The following is a 17,269-nucleotide window of genomic DNA, read 5'->3' on the forward strand; positions in this document are numbered from 1 at the left end:
AATAAATATATTAGACTGAACACTGGCCACTATTATTAAAAGCACCTTTTAAAATTATCATTCATTATATATGTCATATATTATGTCTTGGGGAATGACGTATATTCAATAATGGAAATTAAATTCATCATGGAAAATGACCAAAGTAACTCAAAATTCAGATTCTTGCCATAAATTCTATGTGACCAAATAAAGGTCAACAATTACTAAGAAAAACAATCTGGTCAGTAACTGCTTGAGAAAAATGGTAGTTTTCTAGATGATCAATTAAAAGAAAAGGTTGAAAAAACTAGTGAGATTTGTAATGACCAACCATAAATAAACGTCCATCTCAAGTGCATACAGTGCATTGACCAGGACTTTTGAGATGTATCATTCAGTAAAGGTATATTGCCCAATGCTGGAAATACCACTAAAAAAATCTATCCACAATGAGACTTGTCTGGCCAGTGCCTCGGACATACCACTCAGAGGTCCGTAACTTTTATGAAAAGCATATGGGACATTAAAATACACGACAGTCCCACACTTCCACACAGATGGAGTTGGAGAGAGACTTTTTTGGCTACAGGAGAAAAATTAGGCTTGGTCTTTGAGCAGTGTATCAACAACACTAGCTTGTGGAAGGGATTTTGACTGAACATGACCTACAGCATTCGCCTCACTTTTGTCTAACCATCAGTTTTGTGCAGAAATGACAGGTGACCACGATAGTAACTGCTGCTTACTTTCCCTCGGAGCTGTAGCTGTTCATGCTCCCATCCGTCGACTCGCGGCTGGCCTGACGGGTCATCCAGTTCCTCATCTCCACGGCCAGCCCCGTCTCAGTGCTCCTCTGGACGGTGCTCCGCAGCTTCTTACCCCCTGCCTCTGTGGAGACAAAACAGAGGTCTCCATCGCACCGTGCCATCCTAGCTGCTCCTGTAGGGCACTGCTCCACGCCGCAGCAGCAGTCGAAGCCAGAAATCACTGACCTGTACCGAGTCTTCCATTAAAAAATATCAGTATTTTATTAATAAGCAAGCAGACAGAACACTCATCATAAATATCTGTTGAGATACCTTAGTCCTGTCGCTACCAGCTATTCAGACACAATACACAAGTCTGCCTGTGGAGGTAACCAGATTTACACCAGCCATAATCTAGTCTGCTTAAAATACGTTTCCTCTGGATGAACACATCCCTCCTAGGGATTCAATTAGAGTGCTGCCATTATGTCAAAACCTGCAGTGTCTCAGGAATGTTTTAATCCAGCTGAATTATTGGATTTAAGAACATTTGGTCATTATCTGCTTGCAGACATCAAGTTACAGACATCCATTAGTGACGACAGTAAACAACAAATCAAGGACCCTTCCCATCCCCTAAAAAATACCATAGTGACCCTTACGCACAATATGAAACTTTATTTCCATCTCCAAGAGTAACATTTTTTGTATCCATTTGCATAGCTTAATTTTAGTTGTAAAAACAGCAAAGTGAGAGATAGCTGGGTACTGGATAAGGGAAAAGTACTCAAAACTTAGTAAAGGACAAAAAAAATAAAAGAACTGAATATAGTATTATTTTAGTGTCAGAATTTTGATCAAGACCTCAGACGGAAAATGTATTAAAATTCCAGAAAACAAAAATCAAGAACTGCATAAAGCCTCAGTTTTTCTTTCATGAATAAGACAGTCACTCCACGTAATTTCTGATTTTAATTATTCCCTGCAATAGTGCAGGGAATGCAGTATTCCAATTTCATTTACCTATTCAATGGATAAAACCCCCTCACTTCAGCACAATAATGTGTGATATACTGATTACAGAGTAATAACTCTAAATATACATGACACCAAATGATACCAGATTTTTTAATCCACTTGATGCACTGAGTGGGCAGAAATATCCAAGATCCTGGGACATCTAGGACCTTGTCCTCTTCTGCAGTCTTTTGTAGACTGCTGTCCTTTCAGCTCCTCTGGCTCATCCCACACCAGAGGGCAGAACAGCAAGGAGGGATACATGTCAGGTAAAGAACATGGGGATTTTCAAGTGGGAAACAGATACCTCAAATACCTTGAAAACCCACTGGCACCATCAAAAAATGTTTAATAACTTTTCAATAGCATTTAGCTGTCATGAGACATGATGCATATCAGCATATGGTTCATTCACGTCTTGTAGTCATGTTGCTTATCACATGACTTCCTTAATACCAAAACTTTTAATCAGTACAATATAAATAAAAGTAAGAAAAACAATTTTGCTGTAGATCTTCACCTTGCCCCTTAGGTACCATCCATTAATTTGGTACCTACACAGAAAGAAATCATTTTTTTTACTCTGTCAAAGCTAGTTCTGAAAATACCCATTATTATCTGGAGCAATAAATTCATATATAAAATAAAATACAAGGCTAACATGACATATGGAAAATGAAGGGCAGAAGTCAACAATTGGGTTATATTGTTCCAACTGTCTGCTCTTCTATTTTTTATATTAAACTAATGAAAGCTGGCAGCTGACTTCCAACATTGGTCCAACATTGGTCTAAAATCCAATCACTCAGATCAAAGAAACATTACTGCAAAACTGCCTGGAAAAAATGTGCCATTGTCTTGTAGAGAAGGTACACAGTGTTACAGCTGAATCTGAAAGGTACGCGGCTCCCGAAGCTCCATGCTCCATTCACCGAAGTATTGTTACAGGATGTTGCCCTTCCGATGTTAAGAGCTCTTTTGATTACTTAGTATTCATTCTTGTTAGATGGTGGTAATTTTCATTTCATTCTTGTAAACATGAATTATACAAATTTAACAGAATGACTCCATCTTACATGATTCTTCAAGTTTTTGTACCATATTTCAAGGATTTTTGGGGTTGGGATAAATATGAGTTTGACTATATGACATATGAAAGAGTATACAGTAACCTTTATTAATTAGCAAGGCAGATTTTTTCTCTGAATTATAATTCAAATTTTGTATCTGCCTTTGCACTACCAAAACATTCGTAGAAAAAAAAAAATCAACACGTCTGTTGCATATCAATTTACTGAGAAATTAAGGCACAACTGGTGTAATTGCCATTCAAGTTTTCATAGAGACACGTGTTTCACCAGCTGTTCTTTGCATCCCTTTGCACCAGTGTTCCTTTCCCACATTCACATTAATTGAAATAAGTGCTCTGGTTCGCAGGAAGACAAGCCAACAGCTGAGAAGATGCAACTTTGTTAGGGAATGAAAGCTGAACATTAAGTATAAATGCAGGTGATAAACAGGAATTATTTGGACCCTAACGCTGAATTTAAGGAGGGTCCAAAAGAGCCAATGTGAATAACAATTTTCAGGTTTTCAGCAGAAAATGGCACAGCTCTCTGATGGCCTCAAAAGAGGAAGATCTGACCTTTCGGCAGTAAGGCTGATGTTAGCCCAATGCTACTCATGATGTTGATGCTTCTTGAAATAAGAGCTGAAGATTTTAACAGCAAAATGGCATTTTGAAACAGAAGCTCAGAAAAAGCCCCAGCTCACAGACATGACTCCAGAGCTGCCGTTTAGAGATGAGTATTCTTTCAGATTAAGTTTGGCTAAACTAATATGTAAAAATAGACATGAGAAATGCTTAAACGTGATTTCACAATACTACCACTACTTTGGTCCCTGGAAAAACATAACAAACCAAATATAATCACAGAGTTTCTCAAGCAATTTAGATGCAAAAATGGTATTTATATGATTCATAGTTCATGTTTCATAAGTTCAGCATTAAAATACTCAAAAGGTTGCAAGCAGTAATGAAAATGTGAAGCATTCTCAGCTCAAAGAAAGTCTTTGGTAGCACACTTACAAGGTGTAGCTGGTGGAAGACCTGGCTGAAGGTCTTACTGCTCCAGTAAATCCAAACTGTTTCCCCTCATCCTTACCTAGAAATTAGAATACCCTCAGCTGTGTTGATTCAACTACTTTTGTGTCCGCACTCTTTACCAGATCTAGCCCAAAAGTAACCAACCAACAACACTTTTAGAAGTTGTTCTTCTTCTAAGACAGATCATTTCACAAAACCAGTTCTGAAATCATACATTTTAAAGATCCCAAATGAAATGATGCTGCTCTCTAGCTAGATCAGTAACTTGAGAGTGCATCTGCCTTACACAGAAGTAAACACGGAACTGGTGCCAGTGTAAAGGTGGCAGTCTGGATTCGTAATCATCAAGTACTTACACATATACACTCACTTCACACAGTTTTTAACTCCTCCCAATGAAAGGATGAGGAAATGAGAGGATTAGTAGCGTATTTTGTTGTTAAGTATGCTGCTGACCACCTACTCTGAAAATAAATTTCCTCATAATTTACTGAACTCTAATAAAGAACATTGAGAATGTTCTCCAAATTAGCATAATCTAATTGCCCTAGAAAGAAGAAATTTTTCTTAAGTCGCCAGCAAAAATATGGAATGCATTATCTGAAAAACACTAGTTCAGATTCTTATGGCTATATTGTATGGAGTGGAATAAATTACCAGAAATAATTGCGCTGGCATTTATGAAAGCACATTCATTCTTACAGTTAATCACGTTGGTAATTTAACTAATATGGTTACTGCAAAGAGACTCTACAGGCCGTATTTTCTAAATGACTTGTGGATTTATTTGCTCCCATAACAAGGAGTGCAAATCGCTTGGAAATGAAGGGTGCAGCACTCCTGATGTGATCTTCCATACAAGATGAGGGCAAGCTGAAGACTGCAGTGAGCACAACGGATTACCTTCTGTGATCTGGGATCCAGCCAGATGATAACTGCCTCTGCTGGGGGAATGTACAAGGTCTCAGCTTGCTCTCAGCAAGTGCCTGCAAGAAGAGCCCCAGGAGAGGACACTGCTGGTGCAGGCAGAGGCCAGCTGGTTATGCTGGTCCCCATGTGGTACGTGAGCTCTCGGTTGGACTCTCATGGAGTGCAGAGCAGCTGTGGCTTCAGAAACACACTCAAGCGCTTGAAGTGCCACTTCCCATCAAACAAAAATGGTCGAGTAAAAACTGATTCAGTTTTTTCATCTAACTCAGGAGTCAGATCCACAAAGAGCATGAAGTGACTATTTTCCAAGAGCAAAACTCTCTAAGTATCTGGAGACCTGCTCTGGGCACGTGAAGAACAGGTTAGGTAAAATTATCAGAGAGGCTAAGAATACCTGAGCCTACCTAAGAGAAGTGGACAGGGTAGGTCTCAAATCCCCTTGCTGACACACAGTTATGGATCTGGCACACCCTGTTTTTGGCATTTAGCTCTTGTTTAAGCACCGCAGGGAAACACAGCTCAGCAGTTTCTTTGCTTGCATCACCCACAGACCCCAAGCTGCCAATATGGGTTTAGGAGATCCTAATTTAAGCAAAATTTAGGAAACCCAGATTCCACCATCACCTTGATTTAAGAAGCTTTGAGCCCATCATACCTGTTCTCAAGACATTGCTCACCACCAGTTTATGAAGTGTTCTGTTACAACCCTTCTGATGGAGTTTCTCCCCAGGGCACAATGCAAGCACTTCCGAAGCCCAAAAAGCATTTGCAAGGCAGGAGTAGCTATAACCACAGACTTTCCCTTACTTTGTGCTTGTAGGCAAGAAGGGAAGACCTTTGTACTGGTTCTTCCTTTCATGTATATCTCAATACAGAACACTATGAAATTCAGACTGGGATGGGAATGGCCTGCCAGAGGAACCCAAAAGCAGTGCTGCCTTCAGTATGGATGCACTTCAGTGCATCCAGGGCATTCAGGGCAGCCAGGTAGGAAAAGCTTGACAGAGTCTGGACTAACAGAGCCTCAGTCTACACTATGCTTACAAAATCCTCTGAAAAATCCTATTCTGTCCTACAGGAAGGAAGGAACTGCCCCAAAGACACATGGCCTTCCCTTCCAGAAGGCCAACAAAGACAGAATGGAAAGACTTTGGGGTGGAGAAGCCACACCGACTGTCCACATCACAGGCAGCAAAGGAACTACATTTCCTCTTTAACAATTTCATTGTGCTCCACTACATTTTTGGGTGCCCAGACACCTTCCACTAAAACAGAGGCTCGCAGCCTCTGGTCAGAAAAGATTTTTAAATTTCTTGGGAGCCCTCATTAGCTTTTCATTTTCAATCAAGAAATACTTTTTCACTCTTGACCCGTGCCTTTTTATTTCCTCCTCTTTCTTTCCTCTGGCCACACTGGAAGCATGGTTAATTAAGATTAAGGTTAATTAAGACAGCACCTAAGAAAAAGTGAAAGAAAGACAGATGTGAATGAAATGATCAGCTGCAAAAGTGCTTCTTGAGCTTCTGATCAATAGCTGGTGTAGAAGCTTTCGGGTCCCAATCTCATCGAACTCCCATACACGGGACCCAAGAGGCAGCCATCAAAAATTTTGTCTGTTCATGGGATAAAAAGCTCAGACTAAATTGCAGCATCCTTTTGTCTGTATTTCATTTCCCTTTCATGGCAAGGCTGCTCATACTTCCAATCTGGAAAAGATCCCCCCTGGCTTGTTGTGGCTGCGTGATGTGAGGTCAGTTCACCACATGCTGCTCCCAGGCAATGCTGTGGTTTAAGGCAGGCACCTGCTCCTTATTCCCTCCCACTTCTCAATGTGTTTAAAGTTGTATTCTGCCACTTTAATTTTCCTGCTCTGCTCTTTTTCATTCTCCTGATAGTTTTAACTGATCCTTCTGCAAATATTTAAGAGCATCAGACAACAGAAATTGCTTTTGTCTGCGTGGGGCATCACTTCAAGCTTTTCAACACTTGTGATCCCAAGAGCTTTAAAATATTTTTACAAGACTGAGGTATTAACAAGAACTGTATTTCCCATACATGATAATTACTTTAATGTTTCTAAAATTCCTGTATCCCCTGTATTATTATACAGAATTGGTACTGAGCATGCTACATACAAAACTGACACATTGCTGCCTCTGACAGCTTTCAGCTTCTTTTCAGCACCTGTGCTGTGCACCATGCTCTGGAGATCCCAGCTTGGCATAAAGGGAACCGCAGCAGCAGGGTCTGGAGCTCAGTCAGTTCTCCTGACAAGGAATTTACCTCTGATAACAGCCCCCCAGCATGCTGGGAGCCACCCCAGGGAACCAGTCTGGATGGGTGCTGGCGTTACTGGTGTTCCTGCCATCCTCTGGCATCTCCGCTTCTCTGTTGGTTACTTGGCCCCCACCATATGACAGCAAAACAGTTTTCAAGACTTTTGGTTGGATTCCTTGTTTTAAGGATGTTGAGTACAGATTTTGGCTGCAGTATTGACACAGTGAAGGACATTTTTAAGTATAATGTAGAAGTGCATACTTCACAGTACACACTGAAACAGAAACCCCCCATTTCCATACATAACCCCAACTTCTCTTAATATTTCAGAAAAGAATGCTTTTTTTTCACCTCCATATTCATTGTACTGATATCAGGAGCTGCTGTATTTAGAGAAAAAAGCTTCAACTATGCATTTTTACTTTCTAACTTAATCTTTACAGCTTTCCAAATACAAAACTTATGTGATAAACACTTACCTAAGAACATTTTAAAAGGCACAATCAAACACCAAGTGTGCCCTATTGAAATGATAGCAATATAGACTTTTTTATTTTATAAGCCAAGAAAACATTTAATATATATATGTATATTTTTAACTGCCTACTTGGCCCATGAGTGATCAGGACATCCTGATTATGCTTGTGCTACTTTGTTTTATTTTTTATTTTACTAGTAGGCTTAGAAAGACAACACAACCGTACACAGCCACTCAGGCATTTCCAGCACCATTGCAGCAGTCTCTGCTTCTGTTACAGGTAAGACCATGACTCTTGAACGTGTGGCTAGAGGACCCACCAGCCAAAAGCCTCTTAGGACTGCTGTAAAACTAAACACAAAGATGTGACACCAAAGAACAGTTTTGCTTTTCAGCCCACAGCTGCATGCCCCATGTGCCAAGTGACCCAAATGAACAGCATATTGGGTACCCTCACTTAGCTGTGATCCCATAGAGGTTGGTGATCTGGCAATTCAGACAGAATAGGTCTGACTTTGTGCATAAGCAGAAAGGTAGGATTTCATACCCACTCTGTACATCCCGTACCGCAATTTGCTTGACTACAGAAAGTGCAAAGCAGCGGGAAATCAGCCTTATCCCCAGGCTATTAAAATCCTGAAAAAATAGAGCAAGCAATTTTGTAGTATTACATCCTAATTTTACATACCGTTTACATAAGGAATCGCTAGCTAGGTGCACATCTTCACCACGAGCAACCTCTAAACCCAGCCTTTGATTTTGCCAATGACAAAGGACGACCGTCTTGAGTAAAAAGAAACCATCGCTGTCGTTCTGTGTTATAATGCTATTAGGTTTATATGCACATTTTCCTGGATGAAGAGCATCCTTGTGTGCTCATTAATGACAGTTATTCCACGCAGCGCCAAGAGCAGATTACAACTTCTGAAACAGTGAAGTGTTTCTGTAATGAGGAGCTCACAATTGCTCTTCATTTTTGTATTACATGAATTGGGATGTATTTTCTAAATACATAACAACACTAATAGCATTCTTTAGCCCAATCTTGTTTATTTTTAGTATAGCTGGAATGATTACATACATTATCAGAAGGATCTGTGCAGCATTTTTGAATGATGTAGCGAGCGTGTTGAAACAATTCAACATCCTCTGTTAGGGTCTAATGAGATAGATGGTGCCAAGTAGTTGGATGGCTACTGAGATTACACAAATTAGGAACAGATCTTCCTCTTAGCTTTGTCTAAAATGAGTAATGGTACCATGCAAATACCATTATTTAAATAACCGCAGCTCCCCAAACTCCGACATTTCACACTGTAATGACCCATTTTCAAAGCACTGCTGTTAAACATTTACCTCTGCAATTGAAAAAGCGGCAACGCAGCCAGCCACCGCTCTGCTACGCTGTTGACCTTGCCACTGACAATGACAATTACAGCATGTTGATTTAACTCGGACAGGTTCTTTCAGGTTTATGTTCACAGCTGCCGACGCAGCCATACCCGAGCTGTTCAGGTAGAGGCTGCTGAGTAACTAAAGCTCAGGTGAGAAACACAACAAAGATGAGAAATACAGATTTAAAACTCTGCTGGGCATTTCCATCACACAGTCAGCTGAAGCATGCTATACTTTCTTTGAATGTCAACCCTTCTCCTCCACTCTCCTCTGTTGGTTTTCCAGCCAGTCCCCAGACTCCACGTGTTTTGTTTAAGCCACACTCTCTGCTTTGCTGGCAGCAGCATAGCTATTCCTATGCTTCTTTTTCAAAAGGTTTTATCCGCCTTGGGACTGGAAAGGCAGACAAAAATTGCTGGAAATGACTTCTGTGCTACCTCTGCCTGCCCTGGAGCCAACCAGAGGAGCTGTGAGGTGGGAGAGCCAGCCCTGCAGCATGGACGGAGAGGTGGACTGGAGTCAGTCCCCAAGCAGTGTGGTAGCAGCAAACAAACCATAACATTTAACGTCATACAGATTCTGTCCAGTGATTTTTACCCTCCAGATGAGCCACCCCACTTTGGCAGGGGATACACAGTAGCCAACCTCTGGTGTGTTAGCATCATTCGAGCCTGTGGTCCTTCAAGCTTTGTCCTTTACAGCTGACACCTTTCCATAGGACAAAATACCCTTCTCTCACCTTCCACCTTGACTCTGCCTCCACACATTCCACGCAAGCAAGGTCATCTTTACCACCAAGGCCAAAAAATAGGCCAATTCCCCCAAGAAGATGTAGTTACTCTCATTTTCTTCACTGCCTGATAGTCCTGCTATTACTTTATTCTTTTAAGAGGACAATTTTAAAGCATAACGGCTTCATGTGCAGGATTCTCTTCACTTTAATAATTACTGTGTTAATGAATTTATTGTTACTACTTCCCCCATTTTCTATTTCTGGTTAAATTATTGTCTGCTTGTTATTGTCTACTGGGACCTCCAGAGGGACAGCGTGATCTGGTGGCCTAACCACAGGAACCGAATCCAGGAACTGCGCAGCTTTATTCCAGCTCTACCAACGAGCAGATGATTAATATGCGAACAATGCCACTGAAATCAATAATAGTGCTCAAGTGAGCAGTCAAAGATACGTTTCAAGTCCTGCTCCTTCACTCACTGGCATCAGTGGCACACTCCTGCTCGCACCTATGTGATCAAATACCTTTTCCAACCAGGTTTCCAGATAGCTACCAGCGAGGTAACAGCAGCATGCAATGGGTTTGATTCCTACTGAACCCCTGTGGCCACACTCAAGAAACTTCTTTTGGCAGACATCACTATGTAGAACTGCAATGTATATTCTCCTCAGCTAGCAAAACTCATTCCTGCTATTTCTGGCATGATTGTCTTGGGCTGGAGAACATTCTGTGGCTTTTTTTTTTCCCCTCTCTCCAATTGCCTTTTGTTTTTCTAACATACTGGGAGACCAAGATGCCTTCCAGTTCTTTCTGAATTAATTTATGTCTTAAATTATCATAAATTATCTCTCGAATTGTCTTCAGCACCTGCAAAGCATTTGATTTTCCTCTTGAATCTCACAGCTTTGCTACCACCCAAAAACTCGGTGTTTTGGCGAAGACGACATTAGATTGAAATACAATCCCTTTTGGAGGGTGTATTTCTGCACACAGGTCTTGCCACGAGTGGCTTTTCCATGGCTGCACTCCTGACAACCTGACATTTAACAGCACAAATCAACGCCTCAGTGCAAATGCAAGGCAGAAGTGAACGTAAGGAGCATAAAACGGAAAGTGTAGCACAAATTTAGCACAGCAAACAATACACGCTGTGTAATGTGAGGAAGCACCAAGTTAACAATCCCACTTGTAAAAGCAGACATAAGCTTTCTAGTGACCACATGTGATCCGAGCCTCTGCCTTCCTCTGTGTGTGCTGGATAACCTTCAGTCCTGCATGCAAAAATTCACTTGCTCAAGCACATTTTCCAGTCGACCACAGGAAACTTTAGTAAACTCAAATCCACCGCTTTTAAATACCTTATGTGCGTGAAATTTCACATTATCGCTACACAGATGTCTAAAACAATGTCACAAACATTTACATTTGAAATACCCCAGTTGTTTGAATTTAATGACAAAGTTTCCTTTAACTTCAACAGAGCCAGGATTAAGAGACAAAATAAGAGGCTCAAGATGCTTCAAGAGCAGCTTCAAGATTCACACCCCACGCCTCTCTTTGATGACATCCACGTAATTTGAATCTGTTCCGAGCACCAGGTGATGCTAATTCCCACTTTAGGATGCAGGCTGTGCCCTCTATTATCCACAAAGGTAACAAAATATACTTAAGACATCTTTTGAAAACCTTGACACTTCCATAACAGATGTCATCTGCTCTGGTACCACATGAAGTGTTAATTCTGGGTGTGCACAAGCACAGCTACCAGAAGTACACTAACAATGGAAAAAATATTGGGGGGCAAACCTGAAGGACTCGTGTAGCTGATTAGCAAGTCAGAAACACAAGGACCAGTACCAGAGCCCTGGGCTGCAAACCTGGCCAACCCACGACAAGTTCATGCCTGCCACTAAGCTGGAAACCTGCAGCCTCTCCACAGCCTCTTCAGCACATCACAGCTTGGATACCAGGGCTGAAGAAGCCTCCTTTCTTCATCAACTGACACTCGAATCTGTCTTCTCATTCACGGTGTTCTAAAATGGCTTCTGAATTTGTTCCTATTAATACCTTCTCTTGGCTTACTTTTTGGTGACTTTGAAACTTGACATTACACATGTCCTTTCCTACCCAAAGGCATACCTACGGGCCATCATATTCATTTCAGCAGCTAATGAACAGAAGACATCAAGGGTGCATCATAAACAAATGCCTCAACAGAACAGATTTTCTATTTGTATTAAAAGTGTGACTGAGTGGAAAATGTAAAAGCACCTCTGTGTAGTGGGTTATCTTTTTCTTTAACCTACTCATCATACACAAAAATAACTACCTCTCGAGGATGTATAACTTACATAGTGGGTTTAACATTTATCTTTTACAGATTAAAGTGTAAAGCAGTAAGTACACAAACATGGGAGCATACCAACCACAACAACTTAAGGACACTGCGGGTACAAAAATATAATTGCATAAAAGCATCCAGAAGACAACAAATTAAAATAGGGTGCAGAGGTGATTTGCATTCAAAAAAAACCACAGCTTTTAATTTTTTTCTTTATAACCTCACTGAGTGCACTACGGAAAGCAGCTCAGCTGTCATGCCTGCCATGCCTCTGTGACCTGGTGTGTCTGAAGGCTCAGGCAGCAGAGACTCAGCTGCGCAGAAACTGCACAGCAATTGCATCTCTGCTCTTTCATTTGAACTACACGCAATGCATTTTAAAGCGTAGCCTACATCTACATAGGATCAGATAACTTAAATAAACACAACATGTAAAAAAAACCTGTATATAGTCGTTTAACACTACTTTTAAAATAACTTGCCAGCACAAACTAAATAAAACACTACAATTGAATTAACATTAAACTAACAGGTATTCTTCTATTGATTTCCATAAAGTTCAGATTTCAAGTCAGTGAATAGCTTTAAACATAGATGGGTCTCAACTGAGGAATAAATTATTATTTTTTTTTTCCTACAGAAGTAAAGAAAACAGACCAGAACAATACAAATCAATACTCTGATTTCACACTGGGCTAATGCCATTATTGTAACTAAGAATCAGGACTGAAGAGACAACTATTCTGGAATGGATAGAACAACCTTTAAAGAATACCTAAGCATTTTAGCATAATTTATGATATTTTCAGTCCTTTAAAAATGTGTGTTTTCATCCACAGAGTTTATTAGCACGTCAAAAGATTAAACAAAATGCCCTCTGAAGCCTACCCTTCAGTCTACCGGCAATATTTTGCAGTTCATTTCTCTGTTCATGGCAGGGAACAGATGAGAGTACTGAAGGACAGCACATTTTGCCCCAGGGAGGAGCTCCCTATTTTCTGCATTAAGAGCCAACCCGACCAGTCCCTGAGCAGGGACCAGGGCAAAGGCAAGGCACCAACCTCGGCATCCTCATCAGCACGGAAAGATGCTCTGGGGATGACACTTCAGCGACTGCTGCACATGGAAAGATAAATCAAGACACGTGAAGGCTGGGGACAAACATATGCCACCAAACTCTCAACCTGGGATGTGGAAGGTGATATATGCTATGTTTTAAATGCAGATTATGAGTGGTGCACACACACAGCTGATATAAGACTGTCAAGTGGGATTGTATAAATACTGATATCTTGATTCGATATTGCTAAAATCTACCAAGGGTGTGATGTGCTCAACTAATGTCAACGAAATTAAGAAGTTTAAAATATTTCTGATAAACACTAGGAAGACTAAGCTCATTATACATGTCAATACATTTAAACATTTGCTTTACAAAAGCAGTATGGTCAAAGTAAGCTCATGAAACACAACTTTTGTCCCTGGGAGGGTTTGGTGCTGTGTCTGAGCACACACACACATCTGTTACACGCATCCCAGACAGGAACCAGGACTTTTTATTTCTCAGGTTCTCTTGGGCTCCCCCCAGTTACATGAAGCCAGATCCCCCTGCATTCCTCCTCTTTGCCATGTGAAGTTCTGGTCCTGCAACAAACGTATGGAAATTACGAGCGTGCTTTACAGCCGGGGCTGACTTTAGGGAGCAGAGACAGCCGGGTGTGAGACCTGCAAGCTCCACCTGGACTCTCCGCTCACTCCAGCCACCCCAAAAGCCCCCTCCCAGCTGCCGCGCCCCCCAGCCCCGTAACCGCCCGTCCCCGTCCCCTCACCTCCGTCCTCCTCCAGCGAGTTCATGCAGGGGAAGTACACGGCCAGCGCCTCGAAGGAGGCGGACAGGCTGCTCCGGCTCTGCGAGCGCTGCATGCTGCGCCCGCCGGCCGCCGTCTGCCGGCCCATCTTGGCCGAGCGGCACCCGCCCTTGGCGCGGTACAAGAAGCGCGGCGTCTTGGCGGCGGGAGGGAGGGATGGAGGCAGGGTACGGAGAGAAGGGAGCGCTGGGCGGGCTGCGAGCCGCCCGGCTCGGCGATGGCTCCGCCGGCTCCGCCGCTCGCGGTGGGGATGAGGCGAGGCGGGCCGGGCAGGGCAGGGCAGGGCCGGCGCCTGTCAGCGGGGAGAGCCGAGAGCGGGCGGCGCCGGGTGGGCAGGCGGGGGCGGGCCCGGCCGCCCTGTGGGGAAGGCGGCGCCCCTCAGGCACCGCCCGCGTGGGTCGGGACGGGGGGAGAGGCTGAGAGGCTGAGGCAGAGCCGGTACGGCACCTGAGGCACGAACGGGGCTGAGGGGGACGGGGTGGCTGAGGCTGGCCACCTCTGGAGCCAGCCGGTGCCACCCGTGGCCAAGCAGGGACACCCAGAGCAGGGTGCCCAGCACCACGTCCAGGCGGCTGCTGAAGGGCTCCAAGGAGGAGACCCCACAGCCTCTGGGCAGCCTGTGCCAGGGCTCCGTCACCCGCACAGCACAGAAGGGCTCCTGGTTTCATTTCTGCCCCCTCTGTTTCAGCTCTGCCCGCTGCCAGTGGTCCAACACCCAGCGAGGAATCAGCCCTGCAACCAGAGGCAAATCCCACACCGCTCCTTCACTTCAAGCGAAGCTCCTTCACTTCTAAAGCGAAGCTTCAGAAGCTTCAAACTTCTAACACACACCTACATCCTTTGTAGATGCAAGGGTGTCTTTTCTGAATTCACACACTTTGCTCCTAGCTCCAGTACATCATTTGCATTTTTGATTTTATTGCTATCTTCTCACCACCATTTACCTTTCTACTTATCCAGGATGATTTATTAATGCTGTGTATAGCATTTGCCAAATTGTCCCCCCAAACGGTAAGAAACTAAAGCACTGGACATCATTAAAACCATCAACTTACTGCTGTCTTTTGCAGCATCAACAACTCCTTCCCCTATAGTTCACAACAATGCAGAAGCAGTACCAAACCCTGCACATGGCTGTTGTTTTGCTACTGGCACTTTAAACCACAACATTAGTACACGTGATTTTTTTCCCCTGTTGTTTTTCAGAAATCTTTAAATCCACCCAAATAATAGTAAATGATATTCAGGGTTTGATCTAACAAACTTCACAGTAAAAATGCCAGTTTGAAGCCAAACAAAACATCACAAAAATTGTTTATAGAGCTACACCTGGAGTGTATTCCATTGAGTTGATGACTGAAAAATGCTATTTGTGCTTGGATAATAATAAAAGATCTTGAGCAGTCAACAGAGTTGTGCTTTGCTGCAGAATGAAAACCCATCAGAAATCCGGCACTCAGGGATAGGACTGATCACCACTCAATCTATAGAAAAAAAATTGACTTAGTGAATTCACTGTAGTGACAGCTATTTTTACAACATGCCTGATATTTTCATTTTAAGACAACTATAATCAAGTATTCCTAATAAGATGTGCATCATGTGACACCACAAGCACTCACTTTGGGACAAGATAAATCCTCTGTTCTTCTGCACTAGCAAGACATGATATCCAGAGCAACTTGTCTAGGCTTTAACATCTTATAAATGTCTCACTCAGGCCATATTCCAAAAGGTACTTCAGTCGGTGATGATACTGGATGCGGCACTCCAATTTGAGATGGACACTCAGCCTGCAAAACATGCAGCACTCCCTCTAAAATCACCCTTTGCATCTGTACTAGCACTGCATCACGTTAAAGTGTAGTTGAATTTCAGAGAGAACTTCTGCTTACAGTTTACTCTAAAAAGGTAAGTTACTAAAAGACTGTAAAGCGAATGATAATGATAGTAACAACAACAAACCTCTAATATACAGCTATCACTTAATTGGCAAAAAATAATGAAATTTGTTGCAGTAATTGATAAAGATATTTTAAAGAGATTTGACTGTAAAGTTTCCTATCTATAAAAACAAAAGTGAACTTGCAACAGACTTAGCAGCCACAGGGATTACAATGAGTCAGTGCTGTTGTTAATATTGTACAGTATATAACAGAAGTATTACTATCATTGATAAAATCAGTCTGTACCAAGAAAATCGCTTTAAATATTGCAAAATCCCTAATCAATTCAAAATTACCCCAGTTACAGGTTGTGATACAAGACACCAATTCAGCAAACATATGACAAAGCACCAAGACTCCTTAACATGCTTCTCTCTCCTGATTTTCCTTCTTTAAAATAAGGGCTCAATGGGAAGAATGAAAACAAAGACAAAGAATTGAGATAAGACAACAATTGCCAGTGTTCTGGGATCTGGGGAGGCTTCCTGGAACATTTGATAACGAGTGCATTATACAAATAATCTAATTGATGGCAGTCTAGACGCATGTCTTGACTGCAGAAAACAGGACTACCACCCTGGCATTGACACCAGAGCAGCTGGCTCCTGAATGCAAGATAAAAGCATACATTGCCATAAAGGGATCCTGTCCACTGATATTATGGAAAGGTGACCAAAAGTTTCCTAACATCCCCTTTTAAACCTGCAGTTAGGGAATGCATTTTGGGAATGGAACTGGGAAGGAGTTATTGCCTCTTCAAAACTTTTTCTGCACTTCTGTCAGTCATTGACCACAGATTTCTTTTGTTTGCTGCATACAGGGTTTGCTTCAATCACAGTTGTCTTCAGAAAAGCCAGTGAAGCTGCCTAGCCTTCTTCGCATCTCAATTATCTTCAACTTGCACTATACATATCAACTATTAGGCATAAGATATTTTATATATATATATATATATTTAAGCTAAAGCAATACACTGAAAAGGTCACAAAATTACTTCCCGGTCAGTGTGTAAGTGTCATCAGATGTAGTAACAAGCTGTTACTTACGGTACTTTGATAAATGTTAGGACTGTGCTGCTGTCCTCATGCCCGCAGAGAGGAGCATGTGGCAGCTCCAGCCATGCACATGAAAGGGGCAGGGTCCAGAAAGCTATGGGTCCTTCACAAGGTAATGGCTGTTTTTACTGTTTCCCAACATACAAAAAATAACTGTTCTTGCCTTGATCATGACTAACATGATCACGAACTCCATTCAAGACTCCCTGTATATTCCCAGGGCCATGGCTCCCAATCCATGGTCTCAGTCTTGCAGCATGAACCATCAGTGGTCAACTTCTCTCTGCAAAGATTCCTGATATAATGACCACTCCTACATCAATCAGAATACCAATTTTCTAAATTGCATTTTTTGAAAGTCAATACATTTTGCATTTTCCGAGCATTGCCTAT

At 42.2% G+C, this 17,269-nt stretch overlaps 1 protein-coding gene across 27 annotated transcripts in view; it reads right to left on the minus strand.

Moving 5' to 3' along the window:
* Nucleotides 1-17,269, minus strand: part of LOC139998612 (regulating synaptic membrane exocytosis protein 2-like) — a 172,732-nt gene that overhangs the window by 5,518 nt on the left and 149,945 nt on the right. For 26 of the 27 annotated variants that reach the window (XM_072030560.1, XM_072030559.1, XM_072030558.1 and 23 more), the window contains one exon: nt 729-870. In XM_072030560.1, coding sequence (XP_071886661.1) covers nt 729-870 — 142 coding nt within the window. Of the gene's footprint in view, nt 1-728; nt 871-13,836; nt 14,205-17,269 lie in introns of those variants that run through there. The other variant, XM_072030565.1, reaches the window with a different exon arrangement.

Source organism: Anas platyrhynchos, chromosome W (genome assembly GCF_047663525.1).
Source record: "Anas platyrhynchos isolate ZD024472 breed Pekin duck chromosome W, IASCAAS_PekinDuck_T2T, whole genome shotgun sequence".
Classification (NCBI taxonomy): Eukaryota; Metazoa; Chordata; class Aves; order Anseriformes; family Anatidae; genus Anas; species Anas platyrhynchos.